This window comes from Amblyomma mixtum, chromosome 4 (assembly GCF_055824585.1).
Source record: "Amblyomma mixtum isolate Tamu chromosome 4, ASM5582458v1, whole genome shotgun sequence".
Taxonomy (NCBI): Eukaryota; Metazoa; Arthropoda; class Arachnida; order Ixodida; family Ixodidae; genus Amblyomma; species Amblyomma mixtum.
In genome coordinates, this window is record NC_143015.1 from 113,171,602 (window position 1) to 113,193,897 (window position 22,296).

The window sequence follows — 22,296 nt, forward strand, 5'->3', positions numbered from 1 at the left end:
TAACTCTATCTGACTAGGTACTTCTGAGAGAGTTTGTTCCCTAGGCGACGTATTACGAATACCCACGTCACGTGATGTTGCCACGTGGTTTTGCATATCACGTTTGTTTTGCCGCTACTTTGCATGAAAAGCGCGCGCCTTCAAAGCGAGTTTTACAAGTGTTTTTGGCATGCGCTATTTCCTTTACTGCTCTTGTAAACTTTTTCTCGGTTCAGTGTGCGATTGAACTTCGCTCGCGAGGGCGTCACAGAAATATTACGCAAGTTGTTGCCGTTCACTTTAAGTGAACTTTGCTTAACCGAGATGAGCGGTTTTTCCTTGTTTTCGTTTTGAATGCGGCAGCGAGTAACACCTGTGACCACAAAAGAATGCTCACACAGCGTATAATTTACGGTTTTTCTGGAGTGGCGCTGCGTATATGAAATCAAAAGCGTATACTCAGACGTAACTGGGTACGTCACGTGTGTGAGTGGTGTGACAAACTTGTTTGCTAAAGTTTCCGGGCCAATTTAGCCCCGCGCGAGCACCGACGTGGTCCAAACCGGTCGAGGTTCTCTTCATTGCGTGCCGCTAGCGTGCTCGAGTTCTTGGGTTCGTTGTCCCGTCGACCCGCAAAGGCGAGCCCAGGAAAGGAAAAGTTAGCGAGGCCGTCGTCGTGTCAGTAATAGTTTTTATTAGAACACGCCAGCCGGTTTGCGCGAACGCTTTCTCCCCCTCTTTTTTCATCCGCATACGTCAAACCGACACTCGATCGCTCCGGCTTCACGGAACGGCGCCTGACCGGAGCAAGGTCTCGATCGAGTTTCCTGGTTCAGCAGAACGTCGACTGAGTCCGTCGTGAACATGTCGGCTGGAGGTGACGGATCGGGCCCGGCTTTGAATTGTAAGTTCATGTTTACGAAGTTTAATTCCGCGTGGAATTATGCGCGGACAATCCTATAGAAGAACGATCTGCTGCGTCGCGAGTATTTTCCGTTCCTTCGGTGCTTGCAAACCACTTGAAGAAATTGCATCAGTTGCCGCGAAGTTTCCACTTGATGTCTATCGCTACAGTACTGTATCCGTGCATTGACCCCCTTTTGAGCTGTTTACTGCGTAGACTTCAGCGCGCCTTGAAAAGCTCTATCGGCTGTTCACAGTCCATATATAGCACATTGCAAGAGCGTGTTCATTTTGCTTAATCACGGAAGCGGTCTGTTACATTTTTAGTTTTTTTTTTTTTACGACAGGCTAACTTAATTAGAGCAAGCTTTGCTGACCCGGAGCTGCGCTAACTTGACGTAACACAGAGAACACGCTACAGGTGCGCTCGTTGTGTGCGCTGTCTCTAGTTTGCGATGTGCCCGTTAACTACAGGGTGTTCCGTATTTATCTGTCTTGGTTGTAAAAAATTCTCCTGCTCAACCACAGGTCTATTCCTGGTCAAGCACAGACTACAGGGTAACTTATATGATAGTCAGCGTTTTTCGATAAATAATTTAATTTAACATCGGAACTTGCCTGGACTGTCCGAAATCGGTGAAAAATTGGAGTCGTCTGCGAAGAATTTTCATCAGTGCTGTCACGTTACCAACGCGCCTAATTTGCGATCTAATAATGTAATGACACCTTGATCACACCACATTTAAATCCGACCCACCAAATTTTTATATCTCGCTTTTGGGATCTTGGAACAATTCGTTAATCAGTGCATCTTGGGACGCCGCAAGAAGATATAAAGAATTAAGGGCGCGGGGCGGAGAAAGCGCTGTGTCATTCGTTGTTACTGACGTCTGCTCGTTGTCGGCGTAGAGAGATAAGGTTATCGTCGCGCGGGTGCTTTCTCGCCGCTTGATACGGCGATATCGGCTGTCGCGCGCGCCGCCGACGTATGCCCGCCGCTTGCGTAGAGAAGTCTTGCCTCAGGCGTGGCTTCTTGGCTTCCCCCTCGTGAGAGGGGAGCGAAGACAAGTTATGCGCGGCCTTGGCTGTGAACTCGTGGCGTCTCCACGTGCTTGCTTCACTGCCTCGATGTTATACGTAATAATTAAAAGCATCGCAGTGACGTTCGGACTTGACCAATGTGTCAAGAAATGGGACAGGTTGTACACGTTTCGTTTAAGACCTGATAATTAGTTGTCGCTTGCAAAACAGAATGTGCAGGTGCGAGCAGTATCAAAGGGAGCACAACTTTAGTTCTCGCTGAAGAATTTAAATTTATTTTTACTTCTACATCGTATGTTAACGGCAACAAAGTGACTGTGCTTCTGAAGGCATTTCAGAAAAAGCACAGGAGGTGTAAATGCTTCTCACTTGGACTTGGGGAGCAGTTGTTGACCGCATGCATTCCCTTTCGTACTGGTGCAACACGTACACAGTCATAGACAAAAGTTTGTGGGCTGTGGATTTGCGGGAAAAAATTTATTTCTGCGCTGCCTCAGTAGACAGGCATATTGTACTTTTGTAGCAGATGGAGCATGCATATCTCCTCATGTTCCTATGCATTTCTGTGATCTGCTGTGCTTGACCTCCCCGCAATAAATTTTTTTTTCACGAATCCGTATCCCGAAAACTTTTGTCCATGACTCTACTTTCCTGCTTCCAGCCTTTCTGAAAAGTTGCTATTCTTATGAGTGCAAAATGTTGAAGTTAAAAGGAGAAGCTTATTTTGCTGTCAAACCTCTTGACATCAGATTGGTGCACTTGACATATAAGGTTGCTTGTTATATATAGCAGTCAAAACATGCTTACATAAAGACTATAGGCTGTTCATGCCCGGTATGTAATGACACAAATGGTATATTACTTTCACCTCTTGCTCTTCGAAACTGCGTTGTAACCATGTGCCGTTTCTACTACATGCCTGACTCTTATTTTGCCACAAGTAATTCTTCAAGAAAGACTAGTAAAAGAGAAGTTCAGTTTATCAAGCACAGTTACTTATTGATCTGAGTCATAATGAGACGTTACCATTTGATGAGAGATGCCAAGTACTCTTTTTGATAGATAATCTGTACCTGATGCCGACAGGCAAGCTTTCCTGTTATATGTATGTAATGAAAAGTGAACGATAAGAGAATGGCCTAGGACAAGCTAGACAAGTTCTGCTGACATACTCGTTTAGAGCCGTTTGTGCACTCTAAAGCTTAATACAACAACACCAAGATAAATTTGCGATGCTCAAGCCACAGTGGCAGCACACAGACTGCTTCAATCTTGAAAGTCGTTTAATCTCAGAATTGCAGCTGCCTTATCTCACCCTGACATGGTGCGAGCCCCCGATAAGGGTCAGGTCAGGCCAGCCACTTATCTCCATGAACAGAACGTCTCCAGCCGTCTGGGAGGGACGGTCTTCTTTCGGAATCAGTCAAAGCGTAGGGTCGGTCCTGTGGAGTGGTCTGCACAAGTTTTCTTTCCCGTAGTGTGTTCTTCACTGCTTTCCTAGTCTTTTTGTCACCTCATTGTTTTTGGGACACCAGGTATGCTTTTTCCCGCATCATTTCAAATTGTTTTTGCAGTTTTCATTTCCGTGTGTGGCAATATAAAATGTGCCGGTCTCTTGAGAATAGCCTTCCTTTCCATGACTTGCTGGTTCTTCTAGTGTAGATTTGCTTCGTTTTTCATGCCTGTCTTTAAAGTTCGTGGGCACATATGCTTATTTATATTCAGGCAAGGTTGCTCATTAGCAGGAACCCACTTGGTGATTGCAAATTGAGAATTATTAGAACTTCCATTATCTTCTTTATGAATTTGTATGGCTATATGTTTTAAGAAAACGTTCTTACTTCAACCTCTTAATGAGTGGAGCGATGTTAAGTGAGTCTGTCACATTGCACTTGGGTGGTTATCCATGAATGCTTGCACATGCGCATGGTGTTTATAACATCACGTCAGTTTTGCGGTGCCGTTACCAGAACAACGCGAAGCTTCTAGTAGCAATCTGTGGCATGACCTGGTTTCAGTTCATCTGCATTCCTAGCTTCTTTACCCAATTCTGTCAGTTTTCAATCCCCAACTTCATGCATGATTGCACGCCTGTTCTTATGCACACATTGTACCATTTAGACCTTATCAAGCTTTTTGCTGACCCGAAAGACGCGGGTTCGATCCCGGCCGCGGCGGTTGAATTTCGATACTGCGCGATGTACTGTGCGATGTACTGTGCGATGTCATTGCACGTTAGAACCCCAGGTGGTCGAAATTTCCGGAGCCCTTCACTACAGCGTCTCTCATAGCCTGAGTCACTTCGGGACGCTAAAGCCTCATAAACTAAACTTATCATGCTTGTTCAGTTAGGTCTAGTACAGCTATACTTTATTTCCTTCTACTACACTTTTGCTAACATAGATGTTATAAGCCATAATTTCAACTTCTGCTAGGTGCATAACATGAGAGAAATATGCAGAAACATCTAAGTATGCTGTGACTGTAATTCATAGTAGACTCTGTCGAATACACTGTCAGAGCCTGTCGAATACACTGTCAGAACCTGTCAAATACTCTGTCAGAGCCTTTCAGATGACTATGCACAATTAAGTTGAAAGAGTGAGTGGAATTTTTAGGTGCCTGAGCATGTGCTTGATGGCTGGTCATATGTTGCCAAAATTGCACAGAACGGCTGTAAAAGACACTGTGCTTCAGTACAGCAGGGGCTGCATCAGTTACTTTCAAGTGTAAAATAACTCTGAGCTGCTTATGCTACTGCACGAGTTGTATGATGGCGACAACTGCAGGGTCTTCTTATATTCGCTGCAAAATGATCATCACGTTCACTAAGTTCCAGAATGCAGTAGCCAGTGACTTGCATGCTTAAGAAGCAACAGATTTCACCAGCGCACACAGTGTTTGTCCTGCAGTTTTTTCTTATATTTTGTGTTGTGTCATTCGCAAATGACAGTCTTGCAAGGACATTGAGGACTACTCCTTCCAGTTTTTGTCCTTGGTAAGATCCGATTGTTTGGGTTTTTGCGACTCATTTGACATTTGTTTCGCAGCAAAAGCCATACTCATCTCTGAGAAATTTTGAGTTGAAAGGGGAGTACTTGTTTTTTTTTTTTCTGCAATTCGATTCGTTCGGGTGACAGTGTTATCGAGAGAGTTATCTGCGGACTCGGTGACCGCTTGCTGGAAATGTTAGGCAGCGCGGTCTTATCCCCCCCCCAGTTACTTTACATCAGTACACTTGGCTTGCAAAAATGCCCTGTCATGGCAACACCTGTAGTTGATTACTTGGCATTTTTTAGTTTATAAAAGTTTTGTTTTCAGTGAAATTAACCTCTTTGTCGCTAGAAAGTGGTAGCCGCTTAGTACAGAGCTTCAGTTTGTCTTCATTGTTATTTCTTTTGCGTTTGTATCGCAGATTCAGACATGGAGCCCGGATTCATGCAACAGCCCTTGGATAAGTGTGATGAGGAGCTGCACCAGCTGATCCTCAACGAGAAGCAGCGGCAGCTGCGGGGACTGGAGATGATCGCCTCGGAGAACTTCACCAGTCTTGCCGTCACCCAATGCCTGGGCACCTGCCTCACCAACAAGTACTCGGAGGGATACCCTGGACAGAGGTGAGCTTTCCGCTGGCTGGCTGCGTTCTCTCGTGCCTCTTCTGTGCTGTCATGAGAGGCAAGGCGGTCTCAAATGTGCCATAATTTCACCTCACAAATTACAAGCTGTCTTTCTCAGTAAGCAAGAAAGGGGCTCATTAACTAACGGCACCTTTTATTGCATATAGCCTCATGATGAATCTCATGCACAAATCGGACACTAGTATTGTTGTCCTACTAGCCAACAAAGTGTTGTGTAAGAACCTAAACTTATGGATAGCTGAGATTTGTTCTGAACTGATGCAGCGCTGCGTCACTACCTACTTTTTCTTAGGGTTTCGCTTGCAATGTTGCACTGTAAGTAACATTGGGCCATGCTAATGGAACATGGTATCCAGGCCTTTGCAGTGTGCAGTCAGTTTCTTTTTTTTCTTTAGCTAGGTTGCCTTTTAATGTGGTACTGCATCATGTTCAGCTTTGTTCGGCTTTCTTCATGCTTTCCTTTTCTCTGCTGTCGCATTCAATTTCTGTTTGTCCTCAAGCTCATGAACTGTTTGAAACGCTTTTTTGTTTTTTTTCAGTTTTCCGTCCTAGATATACTACCTTCTCATAGAAGTACACAAACACTTTTCTAAAGCTCTACACTTTTCGAAGTTCTGTTTCTACTCGTTCTTGGTCCCTTGTCCTGTTTGCGCTAATGCTCAGAAGAAACTTTTCTACTGTTTAGGCAAGCCAGGAAATTGAAGCAGTGGTTACATACTAACTTCACAGCTTCAGAACATCTGGGCATGCTTTGTGCAGGGATTATCTGATTGTTCTTTGCTGTGAGCAGTCGTTCACTGTGCCACTGCTTAACATATCGACCCTAGTTTGTTCCAGGTATTATAAACTGCCCTGCAGGCAGTTAACGAACTGGTCGCAGTAAAAGCCACATTGTTCTACAGTGCAAGTCTGGCCTCACTTTCAGGTACTACGGTGGCAACGAATTCATCGACGAGATTGAGATTCTCTGCCAGAAGCGGGCGCTGGAGGCCTACCGCCTGGACCCCGAGCTGTGGGGCGTCAACGTGCAGCCGTACTCTGGATCGCCGGCAAACTTTGCTGTCTACACGGGTGTCGTCGAACCGCATGGGCGCATCATGGGCCTGGACCTGCCAGACGGCGGTCACCTGACCCATGGCTTCTTCACCGAAAAGAAGAAGATCTCAGCCACGTCCATCTTCTTCGAGTCAATGCCGTACAAGGTGAACCCACAGACGGGCCTCATCGACTACGACAAGCTGCAGCAGTCGGCCTCACTCTTCAAGCCCAAGCTCATCATTGCCGGTGAGGAAAGATATGTGACGAGAGAACGATTCCCAATGGTACTGCAACTCCCATGAATGTCCTGTGGACGTCCTAAATATCCACAGGTCAGTGCTCATCTCCCATGGATGTCCTGTGGACGTCCTGTAGGACGTCCAAGGGAGCTGCAGTGCCCATTGGGTTGTGCTTGAAGAGACACTGAAGACACTTTCATCCACTTTTAGTAACATTTGACTGCTTGGCATTTTGAAACTGTGCTGACATGTGGTGCCATCTGTATTTGAAGCTGTGCGCTAAGTTTCCCTTGGTCTATGACAGCAAAAACACAAGGCATGTAGCGCCCTCTCTATTTGAAGCTGGACACTACGCTTCCCTTGGTGCATGACAGTGAGGACTGTGACTGCCTGAATGCAGGTGTGAGCTGCTACCCCCGGCACCTCGACTACAAGCGGTTCCGTGAAATCGCTGACGAGAACAATGCGCTGCTCATGGCAGACATGGCGCACGTGAGTGGCCTGGTGGCTGCCCAGGTGGCACCGAACCCATTCGAGTACTGTGACATCGTCACCACCACCACGCACAAGACCCTGCGGGGACCCCGGGCGGGGCTTATCTTCTACCGCAAGGGTGGGTACCCAGGAAAGCTCTTTGTAGTTAAAGAAGTCCCAAAACGCCTTTTGCCGAAAGTTCTTTTTATTTTCCCCACTTTTGTACGTTATCTTATCCTTATTTTATCAAACCATTCAAATGGTAAGCCAAAGTGATGATGAGAATAATCTTCGTGGCCAGACTGTTTATAGCGGACAATCTAGTCGTTAATTTCGGATCAGGGCAAAAGGATGAACAAGGGGTTACACACAGGCCACATCGTTTCGGGCTGATATCAGTCATGGTCGCTGTCTACATTTCATGTGTTCAAGTGCAGCACCAATGCTCATGACTTCGATGCTTCGTAACTTTGATGCAGCAGGTAGGTTGTACCAGTGCTGGGTTGAAGGGTGGCTTTAGGCCAGGGCACTTGGTGATTATGAGACATTCTCAATGTTTGGAATACTCCTTCCAGTCTGAGTAACTTCTCCTGAAGGTAGCTCAATTTACGCTCTGTCGTGAAATAGATGAAATTGTGCCTTGGTCACAGCCAGCTAGGTAAATCCAATTTTGTGGCATTGCAAGATATTTGAGTTGCAAGTTTTTTTTTGAAAGACGCTTTTGTGCCATAACGATAAAGATTAAAACGGGTGTATCTTTATTTCAGTGTCGTTTAAAGCCGACTAAGTTGCGGACAGCGGACAACCATGGATTGTTTTGTTAAATTCAGAATTTATGTAAACTATGTTTTAATGACATGAGATTCAAGTTGTTCATGTTTCCATTGCTTCTGCGTTCGTGGTAGCTGAAATGGCCGAGGGCTAGAAATAAATGGCCTCTGTCATTTAGTTTTGGCCAAATTTCCGACGCTTCTTTTCCACAGCACACTATTTGTGGGAGATGGTTGTGAGGAGGGCATCTCCACGCTAATGCAGGTGTCCGGTCCGTGTCCAAGACTGGTGTCAAAACCATGTACGACCTTGAGGAGAAGGTCAAGCAGGCTGTGTTCCCAGGCCTCCAGGGTGGACCACACAACAACGTCATTGCAGGTAGTGTGCTTCATACATTGCTGTTTCTTGTACTGTGTGTCAAACGTCTGATTGTTCAGATTACACTGGTGTGTGTGTTGCTGTACTTACAAGTGTTCTAACATCAAAAATAGTGTCATTTACTCTGATTCCCTGAGTATGCTCAAAGCACTCTCAAAGCACTGCACTCTAGAAATGCTGTTGAACCCACAGTAGGAAACATCATACATAACTTAGTTAAAATTACAAAACAAAAACATAACATTATATTCTGCTGGTTCTCTAGCCATGTTGAAATTGTGGGTAATGAGAAAGCACATTCATGCGCTGCGCAAGCTTGAAATGGTCAAATAGAACAAGTGAACATACCACACAGGGATTGTTTGAAATTATTGCGCAGTAAAATCAGAAATAAGTGGTAGGTTGCATGGGAGGAACAGGTAAACAACAAACTGCATTTCTATAAAGCCCATTTTAGAACCGAAATCATGTATAGACATCAGGAGCATTGTACAGAAGTTATTTTGTGTCAACTGCGCATCGGACACACACACTCTACACACAACTTCCTACTGACAGAACAAGAGGAACCTCTGGGGAATGTGTGACGATGAACTGACAGTAAACCACATTTTAATTTCATGTAAGAAATTTGAACAACTAAGAAATATTTTGGAACATATTACGACGAATACATCCCGTTACACCCCATGTTGCTGTTAGGTGATCAAGCACTTGTTGATTTTTCAAGTATTTTCAAGCTTTTTAAAGAAGTCAGTTTTTTAAACAAACTATAGGTGCCTCCTATAGGTATCATCATACAACCCAATATAACTAACAAACTGTTTCTCTGGCACAACACCGCAGCTAAAACTCCTCGAGGAATCTGTGACTGCAGTTCCGTAGTTTGCCAAATAAAACCACAAAACATTTTCTCTTTGTCTGGCGATCATGTATTAGCTCTTACATACCAAAGTAGCGGTCTTCAGTTTCTTTAGCCTCAGGGAGCCCCAATGACTTTCTAAAGGTTCCGAGGGATCCTGCATGTCTTGGCTTGCGTTCTTTCTTGCCTCACTTGGGTGAAGGAGCATGCTAATGCACAGTCCCTCCAGAAACACCTAAGTCCTAGTAATAAAATCTAGTGGTATAGTGAAACACTCTGCTGTAAGCAATTACAGCGTGATCAGTCTCAAAATGAAGTGGGCAGAGGAAAGCAGGGGTTTGAAGCATGCATTGACTAGAAGTAGGTGCTTAAGAAACCCACGAAATGCTGCACTTTGAGAACCCCTGTTCTATAGGATTTAATATCTCATGTGGTAAAGAAGTTCCTCTCTGGACATCATCACACTGAGCACACTGCGAATTCTACAGTGCGGTGGCCCTAACAGTATTTGCATCAATGAATTTTCGATAAATTGGTGTGCTTCGAGTTTCAGTGCTGTAGTTCAGTAAATGATATTTCTCTTTTAAACAGTAGCCTGAAAAACAGCTTTAACTGTTCCTAGAACCCAATACCCAAAGAAATATTTTACAACATTTTACAGGGAAAGCATCCCATTACACCGCATGTGACTTTTAGGTGATCGAGCACTGGTTGACATCTCATGTATTTTTAGGTTTCTCAAGGAAGCCAGCATTTTAAACATACTCTAAGTATAGAAAGCTTCACCTTTAACAAAAACTCTAACCTTGTGTTTGGCGCATCATAGCCTCAGTTGCTTTTGCGCCATTAAAATCAATATAACTAATTAACTAACCAATACCAAGGATGTTCTTTCTTATGTTTGCATGCATTGATGGTGGAAGCGATGCATGTTTTAGTCAGACATGCCTGTTTGGTTCGCACTCAGTGTCATTTGTAAAACTTGGGTTGAGAGCAGGCAGGGAGACTTTAATCCTCCTTGCATCACGCTCCACTTTTAGCTCTGTTCAGATCTCTGCTTTTCGTATTCTTGGAGGCTTTGAAATATTTAAAAAGTGGTAGTTTTCCTCCGCGTATAAAAGGAATGTCTTGTTTTGTTTATTTGTTGTAGTATAGCATAGAAATCAACAAAGTTAACAGAGCTACAAGAGGGCCTAACTAGTAGCTCGTAATTCAGGTACTGGGAACAGTATGTTGCTAACATACGATAGAACAGTGAGGACGCCATGAACAAGTCAAAGTAGGAGTCGTTTTTGATGCCTTAAAACTTTTTCGGTCATCTACCTTTTCAGCAGTTTGTATGCGGTGCTCAATGAAAAGGTGGGACAGTCAAAGACGTTTGCTCTCCTGTTTCATTCATTCATTTCATTCATTCATTTTATTTGTTTTTCACAACATGACGTACACATTGTGAAAGGGGCCAAGAAGAAAAGCCGTTCCTTTACGGCTTGAAAAAAATCTTGGTCCCCCTGGCATTGACGGCAACGAAGAAACACAATCCAGAAACAAATGTACAGAACAAAATGTACAGAAATATACAGAAACAAACGAAATTATAACTTGACATTTTTATGAAAGATATGGCGACAAGCTCATGGAACGGTCGGGGAATAAAGACAGTTATAATGAAACAGTGGCTAAATATCTGTACAAGGTGTTTTGTTTATGAAGTGTGTGGTGTGTATTAGGGACATGCAAATTAATAAAACAACGCCTTCAGGTTCCGGAAATTTAGTCCTAAAATATCTGTTTCCGCTTTAATATATTCATTTAGTAATCGAGGCAGGTTATTCCTAAGACTCTGAAACCCATAGTTCGTACGGCATTTTGGCACTTTCCAATGGTCTGTTGTCCAATGGTCTGTTGTCCTCGTATTATAGGCCGCGTTGCCTATTAATTCTAAGTTGGATATGTCCAAAAACAGCCTTTGATTTTCCTTGATGCTGAGTTTATATTCGCGTAGGAGTTTATAATGATACATTTTAGTTATTGGAATGACCTTAAGATTTCTGAAGATAAGTTTACTTGAGTAAAACTTAGGCAAATTATTAATGATCCGTTTCACGTTTCTTCAGGAATTGCAGCTGCACTGAAGCAGGCAGCCACACCTGAGTTCAAGGCCTACCAGGAACAGGTTGTCAAGAATGCAAAGACCCTGGCCGCCGAACTTCAGGCCAGGGGCTACACCTGCGTGTCAGGTTCGTGGAGGCTGCTACTGCGTTTGCCAAATTTCATTATGCCAGCATATGAGTAATTATTTTTCGAGATCCCAGTGCTTCTCTCACTGTTTGCATGGTTTAAGCGTTTCAGAAACATATTTTGGTGGCATGTCTTGTAAAAAGTTCTTGAAATCCTTCGCCATCCTCTCTGGCTTTCTTTCACGTCGAGGTGGCTTTTGTTTTGTGCCGCTGATAATTTTAATCTATTGCACTGTCTGCAAAAAATGGTGTACGGAAAAGCAAGAAAAAATAAAACTGAGACTGGCACAGAAATGTATACAACCGGAGTTTTCCAGTTAAACAGAATATGGCAACCCTGGGACAGAATTCAAGTAGAAGATAAAAATGCAATGACACAGTTTGGTAGCGCGTTCAGTTATGTAATGGTTCTCGGAAATAAGTTGAACTTGAAACAATTATTTTTGATACATCTCGTTGGAATGCCTGTGCCCTTTGCACAAGAGTGCATGAGAGTGTGTTCCCACCTTGCAGTGTGTTAATGAATGCACTGTCTCGAAAAGGTAAAAAGGCACTGGCCAGTGATGACACAGGTCTTGTTTGATGTTGAGATCACAGTGCAGACAGGTGACAAAGCCAACGAAACATCCACCTAAATCTCGTAAAGAGAAATATTCCCGAAAATGCTGCTTCATTGCTGAAACAGTTCATGTGTGCGTGTCAAAACCTTAGATTTATTGGCTTCTTGCCATGTTAAATTCGCCACCCGTCACTTATCTCAATAATGTCCCCTGGTCCAAAACTGTTCCAATTAAACACACAAAGAGCTTTGTAAAAGGTCAGGCAGGTTCAAAGATTCACGGCTTAAGCTAGTCCATGGCCCATTTCTGTGTGTGTTTATTCTTTTTGCCCTGTTCAGAAAGCGCGTGAGCTATAAACCACTTTTTCTTATCTCCCACCGCAAGCTGCTATTCATGTGTTTGATATGAGGGGTTGTATAATCTTCTGAGTGGGCATGTCAAGCTGATAACAGCTAATGCTGTAAAACGAGGATGTTATCTCATTGTTTCTCATGGAGTGGATGAAATGTGTACTCTAGCTTGTATTCGAACCATTCGCATGTTCATCCACTTAGCGAGGTTTTTACGCAGCGTGTTAAGTTGCTGAATACTCTTGGCAGGCCTGCTACTTTTCACCTGATATCTGCAATGCTCCAAGATCCTGCTGTTTTATGTTTGTTCTGTTCCTGCACTATGGGGCTTCTAGTTCTTAGTTGATACTAGCACAGTAATATTAATGTTAAGTGATAAGAATTTCAATGGAGGCAAAATTCTAGAGGCCTGTGTACTGTTCAATGTCAGTGCACATTAAAGAACCCACCCCAGGTGGTCGAAATTTCCGGAACCCTTCACTACGGCGTCTCTCATAGCCTGAGTCGCTTTAGGATGTTAAACCCCTATACATCTACACCTGGTAATATGAGACGTGTTTATTTATTTTTGTGTGGGGGGGGGGGGGAATGCTTGTAAGTGTGCAGAATCTAGAGACGACAGCAATCAAAAAAACTAACCAGTCTGTACGGTTTCGACCTTACTCTTTGCTGTTGAAATTAATATGCATTGTATTTTCTCACAAATGCATGGACACTAGGATGCACAAGGAACTGTTCAAAACACTTAGTGTTTACTTCATCTTTTAGTTCCAGACTGGCAAGGTTGTTGTTCTTTGAAAGCTTACAGCATATGGCAACAGTCAACCTCGACTGGTTTCTAGGTGGTATGTCTGCGATTTGGAAAGGTTTTCCTACATAAGGAGCTGCAGTATAATACTTGTTTAGCTTTTGGGAGCCCCTCCGGATTGGTTAAAGGATGGTTAGGGAATAGTGCAGGAACGAGACACAAGGAACATTCAAAGGCAGACATGGGCGCTACCAAGAATGATGTATGAATGTAAAGTAGAGAATGATCAGTTCTGCAAAAATGGGCATTTTTCTGAGCCACCCGCCATGGTGGCTCAGTGGTAAGGTGCTCGTCTACCGAGCTGGAGTACCCGGGTTCGAACACGACCGCGGCGGCTGCGTTTCGATGGAGGCGAAGCTCAAGAGTCGCCAGTGTGCTGTGCGATGTCAGGGCACATTAAAGCTCCCCAGGTGGTCGAAATTATACCGAAGACCTCCACCACAGCACCTCTTTCCCTCCCACCTTCCTCCCTTCCCTTACGGTGCGGTTCAGGTGTCCGCCGAGATGCGTGAGACAGATACTGTGCCATTTCCTTTCCTCAAAAAAACCAAAAAAATCAAACCCATTAATGCTGTCAGATCATACCCTTAAGGGGGGACACTGGTCTTGAAAAGCAAATTTTATTAATTTAGTCATAGTTATGAAATTTTCAGGGCACATGTATTTTTGTGCGCTGATTCTAGATATGTCATTTAATTTCATGTAAAACAATTCCTTGAGCACTTATGCACTTTTCATGCAAGTATTTTGCAGAGAGTTTTGAAGAAAATTTGCTGCAGGAAACTCGCTGAAATGTATGCCATTGGGTTCTCTTGACACCAAGGAATACAATAAGGGTAAAATTATCATCCTGGCTCTCATAGAAGCTGCTCTCATAGAAGCTGCCACTTCAGAAACAGGAACACACACTTTCCTTCTCATTTCTGAAGCGACAACTTCAAAACTCTATAACTTAAGTTCTATGATAGGCAGGAAGACAATTTCACCCTTATTGTATTCCTTGGTGTCAAGAGAACCTAATGGCATACATTTCAGCGAATTTCCTGCAGCAAATTTTCTTCAAAACTCTCCGCAAAATACTGGCATAAAAAGTGCATAAGTGCTCAAGGAATTGTTTTACATGAAATTAAATAACATTTAGAATCAGCACACAAAAATACATATCCCTGAAGATTTCGTAACTGTGACTTATTAATAAAATTTTTTTTTTCAAGACCAGTGTCCCCCCTTAAGACGGAGACTAAATGTCCCCTCCAGTGACAATGCTGCTTCTGTCTTTGCATCGGTAGCTAACGTGGACACCCATATCCTTTCAGTGCACTAGTGTAACTATGAATTTTGGAAATGTGTGTGAGTGTTTAGGGTCAAACCCTTGTTTGAACACTCATGCTTGCCCTCAATCATTGCAGGAGGCACAGACAACCACCTGGTGTGGGTTGACCTTCGACCCACGGGTCTTAACGGATCGCGCGCTGAGCGGGTGCTCGAGCTCATGTCCATCGCCTGCAACAAGAACACCGTGCCAGGCGATAAAAGCGCGCTCAACCCTGGCGGCATCCGTCTGGGCACTCCTGCTCTCACCACACGCGGGCTCAAGGAGCAGGACATCGTCCAGGTGGCCGAATTCATCCACAAAGGTAAAGAGAGGGTCACACCTGATGATTTTGATGATGAATTCAGTGCCTCAAGTGAGGCAGTTTAAGAAGCTGACCCTCCATAGTGAGGAATTACTGTTAATCGCGATTTTAACCCTGCAAAAAAGGCTTTAATTTTTTTTCCTCTAATCGACGGCTTGTTCAAGTCACAGGAGTCCTTGACTCCTAGTGTATTAGTATACCACAGGGGCGCACTTACAAAAGGTAGAGAGAGGCTGGCATTGTGCTGCTTCTAGTGGCGAACCAACCGCTTGAAACTGTGATGGCCACAGCTTATAGTATTGCATGCAGCAAGAAAGCAACCTGTGGCAATTTATTTTGCTGGAAAAAAAAGGCATGCTGCAGGACATTGCATAAAATAAAAAAATAAAGTGATTTTCTGTACTGTACAAAAATCTTTTAAAGGAGCTCTGAAGACATTTGCATCGAATTATTGTTCTCAGTAAAAATTGACTCTCCGGCTCTCTTTAGGTGTGTCGACGTTTGGCTGCCAGGAAAAGATGCATTTATGGCTGAGCCTAAGTTAAAGGGACACTGAGGAGAGCACTATTAATATTTTTTTTATAGTAAAATCCGATAGTTCGGCATGCCATGGCTTTGTTGCCACTTGGCCGGCAGCGAAAGATGCATTTATTTCTAAGAAATTTGGATTCGAAGTTGAAAAAGTTTTTCCCGCCGCTCTGATTCATACTTGGGATTCGTCTATGACGACACAGGACTAAGAGACGTGAAACATGACGTGCACATGACGTAACGCAGACTCCGTGATTTCTGGCTGCCAGCAGTGCGGCCTAGCAGCAGCCGAAAAGAAAGCTACCGCCGGCCGCACGTTGAAGGCATCTGTCGGCTATTGCGGCCGTCGCTACAGTCGCTTCGATTACGTTTGCACTGGCGTTTTGCCAGCGTTACGATGGGTCTCTTTCTCGAAGTCGTCAACGAAGTTCTCGCAAATAGACACCTTTAGCATACCGTGTACCTTGTTACCGCTAGCGGAATACCGGGAGCCCGCCTACCGCCGGAAAACAGGCGCTGATTTGTCCCGATGCTTCAGGAGCACGCGTAGCAGCCGGGCACGTGGCGCCATCTGGCGACGTCAAGGAGATTTGCGCATGCATTGGCTGCGCCTCAGTGATGCATGGTTTCTCAGTTCCTGGTGTTGCTAGAACCATTCGTTCTAGCAACACTGTTTTGGCCTATGATCTCATCACGCTTGTACTTGCGAGTTTGGCCTGTGGCGGCGATACCTGTATTTTGGTTCTTGCTCTTTTCTACGTTACAAGAGCTTTGTTGTCAGTATGAGTGGCGGTTTTGTAATCAGGAGCTGGTATTCTGTCGATACAAGCCAACTTCAATTTCTCCTCAGTGTCCCTTTAAGGACAACGCAGTGAGCTATGGAAAAGAAAATGATGGGTGTGACGTTATGAGAGCGGAAGCGGGCGGAGTGGGTGAGGGAACAAAGGCAGGTTAATGACATCCTAATCGAAATCAAGAGGAAGAAATGGGCTTGGGCAGGGCATGTAATGCGAAGGTAAGATAACCGCTGGTCCTTAAGGGTAACGGAGTGGATTCCAAGAGAAGGCAAGCGTATGTTAGCAAGAAGTGGCCGGATTCTTTTCGAATAAAGAAAACAGGTTTAATTTAAGACTTAAGGATACAAGAATGAGATAACTGGATTATTGATGCGTAGGAGGTTCGGCGGATCTGCAGAGTCGGGAGGGCCTCGCCGACGCGTCTCGTATCGTCGGCGCCTCTCGGTCATCTCTCTCTCATCTCTCGGTCATCTCTCCTTCCCAAGCTGCAGCGGTGGGGCTTTTATAGCCTGAGGAACGGTGGCCCCTCAGAATTGGCCAATCCAAAGGCAGCAGTCCGAAAGGACCAACCCGCGACCGCGCGGCCAACCGCTTCAAATTTTGCCGCGCGCGGTGGCGTCCGGGGAAGGAGGAAACGGCGCCTCGCAGTCTGGCCTCTTGCGACAAGTCCAGGCGTGTTGGTTGAAGATACTTCTCCTTACGACTCCGCTGCCGTAAGGCGCAGCATCATGGCTTGTCAAGGGGGACGCTCGTAGGAGAAAGTTAGGATGCGGGGCGCCTCGTGGTTGCTGAGCAGGAGCGTTAAATGTCCTGTGCTGGCGTGTTGGGACCGCATGGCTCGTAAGAAATGTGAATGCTGACACGTAGCAGGGGGCAGCAGAAGTTAGGTGGTCGGATGAGATTAAGAAGTTTGAGGGGATACGGTGGCCGCAACTGGCAGAGGACAGGATTAATTGGCGAGTCATTGGGGAGGCCTTCGCCCTGCAGTGGGCATAGTCAGGTTGATGATGATGATGGTGGCTAAGAAAATTTCATTTTAAAGTTTTTCAGTCATTCAATTCTAACTCGTGACGTCTACACCGAGAAGGACTGGTTACCACCGTTTTGAAATGAATAGCGGTGTATATACACTCTGGGATCCAAGCAGAAAATTTGGTGTCTGCGCACATAGCTCACTTTCTGAGTCAGCCATGATGGCAACACCTGAATTTCATTTTTTGGCTCATAAAAAACTCAGTCTTCGCCAAGAGTGGTCTCTTTGTGATTAGAATTCCTTAGTCCATCTATACAGGCAGACTTCAATCTGCCTTCAGCGGCCCTTTAAAATTCTATTGCATGCAACACAGATCGGGTGGTTTTATTTTGCTTCTAGAAAAGCATCGTTTAGAGGCATTGGTTCGGAGGGAATGTTTACTGCAGTAAAATTTAGGGTAGTTACATGGAGTTCCATGATGGTTTTCAAAAACAATTACTTTCCTCATTTTACTCACTAATTTTGTTTTGAACTGTTTTGCTTGGACAAAGTGTAACTGTGACTACAAATGACAGTTGCATGGCTAAAGAAAAAACCATTAGCAGCCGTGGTGGCTCAGTGGTTATGGTGCTCGGCTGCTGACCCGAAAGACGCGGTCGCATTTCGATGGAGGCGAAATTCTGGAAGCCTGTATTCGCAACTTTCACGGCCTATAGGGGGCGCCACCGCCATTCCAATATGGCTGCGAAACGGTGATCGGGTAGGCAGGGAACCTGTGGCCCGAGAGAAAACGCGGTGGCTGTGAAGGCAGCAGAGACAGGCAGTCGTCGTATTTGGTGTGGAGTGCGTCATTTACAGATGGCTTTCCCATTTTCGAACTCGTTATCTCTGGGGCTTGCTTAGCACCCTCATTCTGAAGTTCATGACTGCGGACGGGCGGGCGCTTAGAAGGAACGGCCGTCTTCTTGAGGCGCCTTTTGGATGGAGTCCATGTGCCTGTTAACAGAAGGTGTATCAATAGCATACTCTTTGTCCGAGAAATGTAAATACGCGAATTCATTATAATGTCGGAAGACCACACATTTCTGCACGCGTAACATGCTAGGATCGCGCTCCATATGACAGCGCCAAACGTCTTTGCCACCGCGCATGTTTTTTTTTGTTTTTTTCAGATATGCATAACAATCATAGAATTAACCGCGACGTCTAAGAAAGCACAAAGGCCGCAAAAAAAAAACGCTCCTCCGTTTTCAATACTAGAGTAAAGTACACCAACCTGTGTTATGCACAGCGTTCGCTGAGTGTTCGTCGTAGCTGAGACGCTTTCAGAAAGCGCCAGAAATAAACACAAGAGTACGCTCAAGCAGATCTTAAAACGTATTCTTCAAACAATACATTGCAGTTAGCACGCTAGTCACGCTCTTAGTACAGAGTCGGTCGCACTTGTATTAAGCGCTCGAGATGCGTTTTGCGGAGGAAATAAAGTGAAATTCCAAAGCAGTCGATGAGTTACTGTGATATTTGAACCCACGGACAGGAGAATGCACTTAATAACTATCTTCACCATGCTTTACAGCTCTTAGCGAAGTGTCTTTAATAAAATTTGGGTTTATTTGCACCGTAGCAACACGCTCGAGCGCTCTGTACAAGTATACGATCGACTCTGTACGTCGTTCCTGAAGTACGGTTTCCGTTAGAAAGGCCGCAAGAAAGCACAATTACGTACTGTGCCCCAGAAGATGTCATCCGGCGCGAAATGATCACTACATACTGTCATTGCTTCAGTGACGCGTTTCCCGATTCGAAGCTTCATCGCCCATGTCTTCCGCCTACGCCTGTCCGAAGGGAACGCGTGAAAGCTTATCTTGCCCCTCACAGCATAATTCGTGCACTGAGGTACCGAGCACATCCGGTTGCTGTTGTATGTCGTTTTGCTAGAGTAAAAGACCATTACAGTAAAGACCATTACATTAGAGTAAAAGACCATTACAGGTGCTAGACCAAAGAAACAAGAAGCACAAAACGCGGCAAACAGCACGAAAGCCGCGAGCTCTCAGTTCCCGCAGTAAACAGACAGCGTTGATCACCGGCTCGACGCTTCGAGCGATCGCCGCGTGGCGGCGACACCGTCTGTGAAAGTTGCGAATACTGTGCGATGTCAGTGCATGTTAAGGTGGGACGCTGGTCTTTGAGACCAGAAAATCGATTTCCGAAAAATGACAATTGTAGAATATACAGCTATTATTTTCCAACTGTACCAATTTTTTCCTTCAAGAAATCAACATCTTGACCATAATATTAAATTCAGATCATCGTGTGGGCGGAATTTATGCAGGAGCAGAAATTTAATGGCATGAAAATTTTGGACATCTGGCTGTCTTAGTATGTCGATATCTAAACATCTAGGACAGATAGAGATGTCATATTTTTTGCTAAGGGAAGCTGAATGCATAGTGTATGCAATAATCGAAGCAGATTTGTTCAATCTCACTTCAAAAATTTATAATTTCACAAAGTTTATTGATTCATTACATTCACACCTTGAACTATGATATTCCAAGTGCTGTAAAATTACTAATGAGGGTAAAATGTACAAATGGTTTTGATTATTGCACTCGTTACTATGGATTACAAATGATTTTTTATTGGGCAGTTTTTTTTTGCACCGAGGTACTAATGAATGCCTAATTAAAACTAATTATCTTGGGAACCGACCAATTTATGACAAAAGTAATTTCATTGTTGAAATCAGCATAAACTGAGCAAGGTGGTACAGTTTCATTAGGATTGGACTAAAAATAAGCAAAATAGATCCAAGACCAGTGTCCCCCCTTAAAGAACCCCATGCGGTCAAAATTTCCGGAGCCCTGCACTACGGCGTCCCTCCTAGCCTGAGTTCGCTTTGGGGCGTTAAACCCGATAAACCAAACTAAACCTTAGATAGGGATGAAATTCACTTTCAGCTATGAAGCTTTGAAAACACATATATTGCTTTCCTTTGCAGCCTGTTTCGCTTGAAGTCGATCCAAACAACCACCACACTTATGATTAACAGTATTTGTAGAAAAGTTGTCTAGTTGCTACATATACTTGCCACAGAACCAGTGCTTTGGGGAATGATATTTTGCATTCTGTGATTTTTTAAATTTAGCTGTGGTTATCAAAGTTGCAAGGGTGGAAGAGCGGGCTAGTTGGTAGTTCATCTTGAGGAAAAACACAGCGCGCTCCTAAAACACAGACAAAGAAAGGCAAGACGATACAGCGCTGACTTCAACTGATTATTTTATTGATTATTATTATATATGTTGCTCCACAATAAAATGATCAGTTGAAGTCAGCGCTGTATCGTCTTGCCTTTCTCTGTCTGTGTCTTAGGAGTGCGCTGTGTTTTTCCTCAAGTTATCGAAGTTCTTGTGTAATGTAGGTGCCAGAATGTTTAATGGCCTGACCTGTGTGCTTCTTTTCTCCTCAGGTCTGAGCTTTGCTCTAGAGGTGAAAGCCAGCTCGGGGCCGACCCTGAAAGAGTACAAGGCGAAGCTCGAGACAGACGCCGTCTTTGTCGAGCGGTTAAATAAGCTTCGTGAGGAAGTGGAGCAGTTTGCACTGAGTTTCTTCATGCCCGGCTACAAAGACGTGTGAAAAAAAAGACAGCTCTGCTATATTTTTTTTTTCTACCAGCTCTAACATACCTCTGTCTCTCTCACTCACTTCTCATTCTTGTCTTTAAGGGCGTGACAAAATTTTTGTACAGTAAGGATTTTTATTGCCAAAAGACTGCTGTTGCAGATATATTTTTGTACATATTTGCAAAATGTCATTGTTCGCTCAATACCACGTAAAAATTTGATACATTGTGTTTTACACTTAGTATAATGCAATACATTCCTACTCAGGAGCCAGTGTGTATGTTATGTTTATGTAACATATGGGCAAAAACATATGCTGCCAAAATTTTTTAGTGAAATTTGCAGTTTTTTATCTGCGCTTATTGGCTCTTTCCAGCGAGATGTTCTGGGAAGATTTTACACTGAGCTGTAAGCCTGTCGACAGCATTCCCTTTCACTTTAGCAGCAGTATCGTGGCTTATCTTTTTTGTGGAGGGACCAATATTGCGCTGTTTATTTTCGCTACACAACAAAATAAATAGTTTTATTTTCTGCACAAAATCTTTTGTCATCAATTGTAGAGTGTAGCTGCACCCTTATCTCCCTTTTCTTGCGGAAGCACTAAGTTTATTTAGAACTTCTTAAGACTTCTTAAGGACTTCGTAAGACTTCTTAAGAACTTCTTTAGCGTTTCTTAAGCTGCCCAGAAAGCATGATATTAGACAGTCAGTCTCAGTCGGGCATATCTGATTCTTTATTCATATATGCTAGCAGTGCTAACTTCCCTGTCTCGAGAAATTAGTTTAAACATCTAATTTGCTTTGAAATTTCTTTGATGGGCCAAAATGTGATCCATATTGTGCCTGTCAGTCCAGCAGTAGTTACATCCGCCATCGACACCATTGCTTGGCCGTGAGAAAGGGAACCAGCAACTTCCGTGGTTACTTTAGAACACAGCTGTAAGACCGGTCAGGGTATTATGTTGGCTGACCGTTAATTTTCTCACCAGAACAGATTTTGGCCACCCTGATACAGTACTTGGCCACTGCCTCCTATATGAATATACACCTATCTGCCTTTTTCACATGGCCGCACCATGCATGCACACCTGTCCTCCACTAGTTGAAAGCCTGCCCCCAGCAGCACAGCTAACTGGCCCAATGTTAGAAATATATTGGCAAATGTCGGTCGGAGTGAAAACATTCATTTCATATTTATATTGGCAAATGTCGGTCCTACAAAGGACCAGAGTGAAACCATTCATTTCCAGTAATGGAAATATATTGGCAAATGTCGGTCCTACAAAGGACCAGAGTGAAACCATTCATTTCCAGTAATGGAAATATATTGGCAAATGTCGGTCCTACAAAGGACAAGAGTGAAACCATTCGTTTCCAATACATATTGGAAATATATTGGCAAATGTCGGTCCTACAAAGGACCAGAGTGAAACCATTCATTTCCAGTAATGGAAA

General features: G+C 44.1%; 1 protein-coding gene across 2 annotated transcripts; it reads left to right on the forward strand.

Annotated features, from left to right (window-relative positions):
- Positions 1-203: 203 nt before the first annotated feature.
- Shmt (serine hydroxymethyl transferase) lies at positions 204-21,382 on the forward strand. 2 transcript variants are annotated; one of them, XM_089587756.1, is made up of 8 exons: positions 204-883; positions 5,339-5,540; positions 6,487-6,845; positions 7,239-7,451; positions 8,348-8,461; positions 11,438-11,560; positions 14,688-14,915; positions 20,689-21,382. In XM_089587756.1, exons 1-8 carry the CDS (start codon positions 844-846, stop codon positions 20,853-20,855), a joined length of 1,446 nt encoding a protein of 481 aa, XP_089443882.1. In that variant the 5' UTR covers positions 204-843; the 3' UTR covers positions 20,856-21,382. The 2 variants fall into 2 exon arrangements, with proteins under 2 accessions (XP_089443882.1, XP_089443884.1); XM_089587758.1 differs by lacking the exon at positions 204-883 and adding an exon at positions 3,297-3,458.
- The last annotated feature ends 914 nt before the right edge of the window (positions 21,383-22,296 follow it).

Excerpts from the sequence above, each read along its gene's own strand:
- Shmt (XM_089587756.1), top strand. The coding sequence starts at position 844 with ATGTCGGCTGGAGGTGACGGATCGGGCCCGGCTTTGAATT. Across the intron at positions 7,452-8,347 it reads GCTTATCTTCTACCGCAAGG|GTGTCCGGTCCGTGTCCAAG; the intron begins GTGGGTACCCAG and ends ACGCTAATGCAG. Across the intron at positions 8,462-11,437 it reads ACACAACAACGTCATTGCAG|GAATTGCAGCTGCACTGAAG; the intron begins GTAGTGTGCTTC and ends ACGTTTCTTCAG.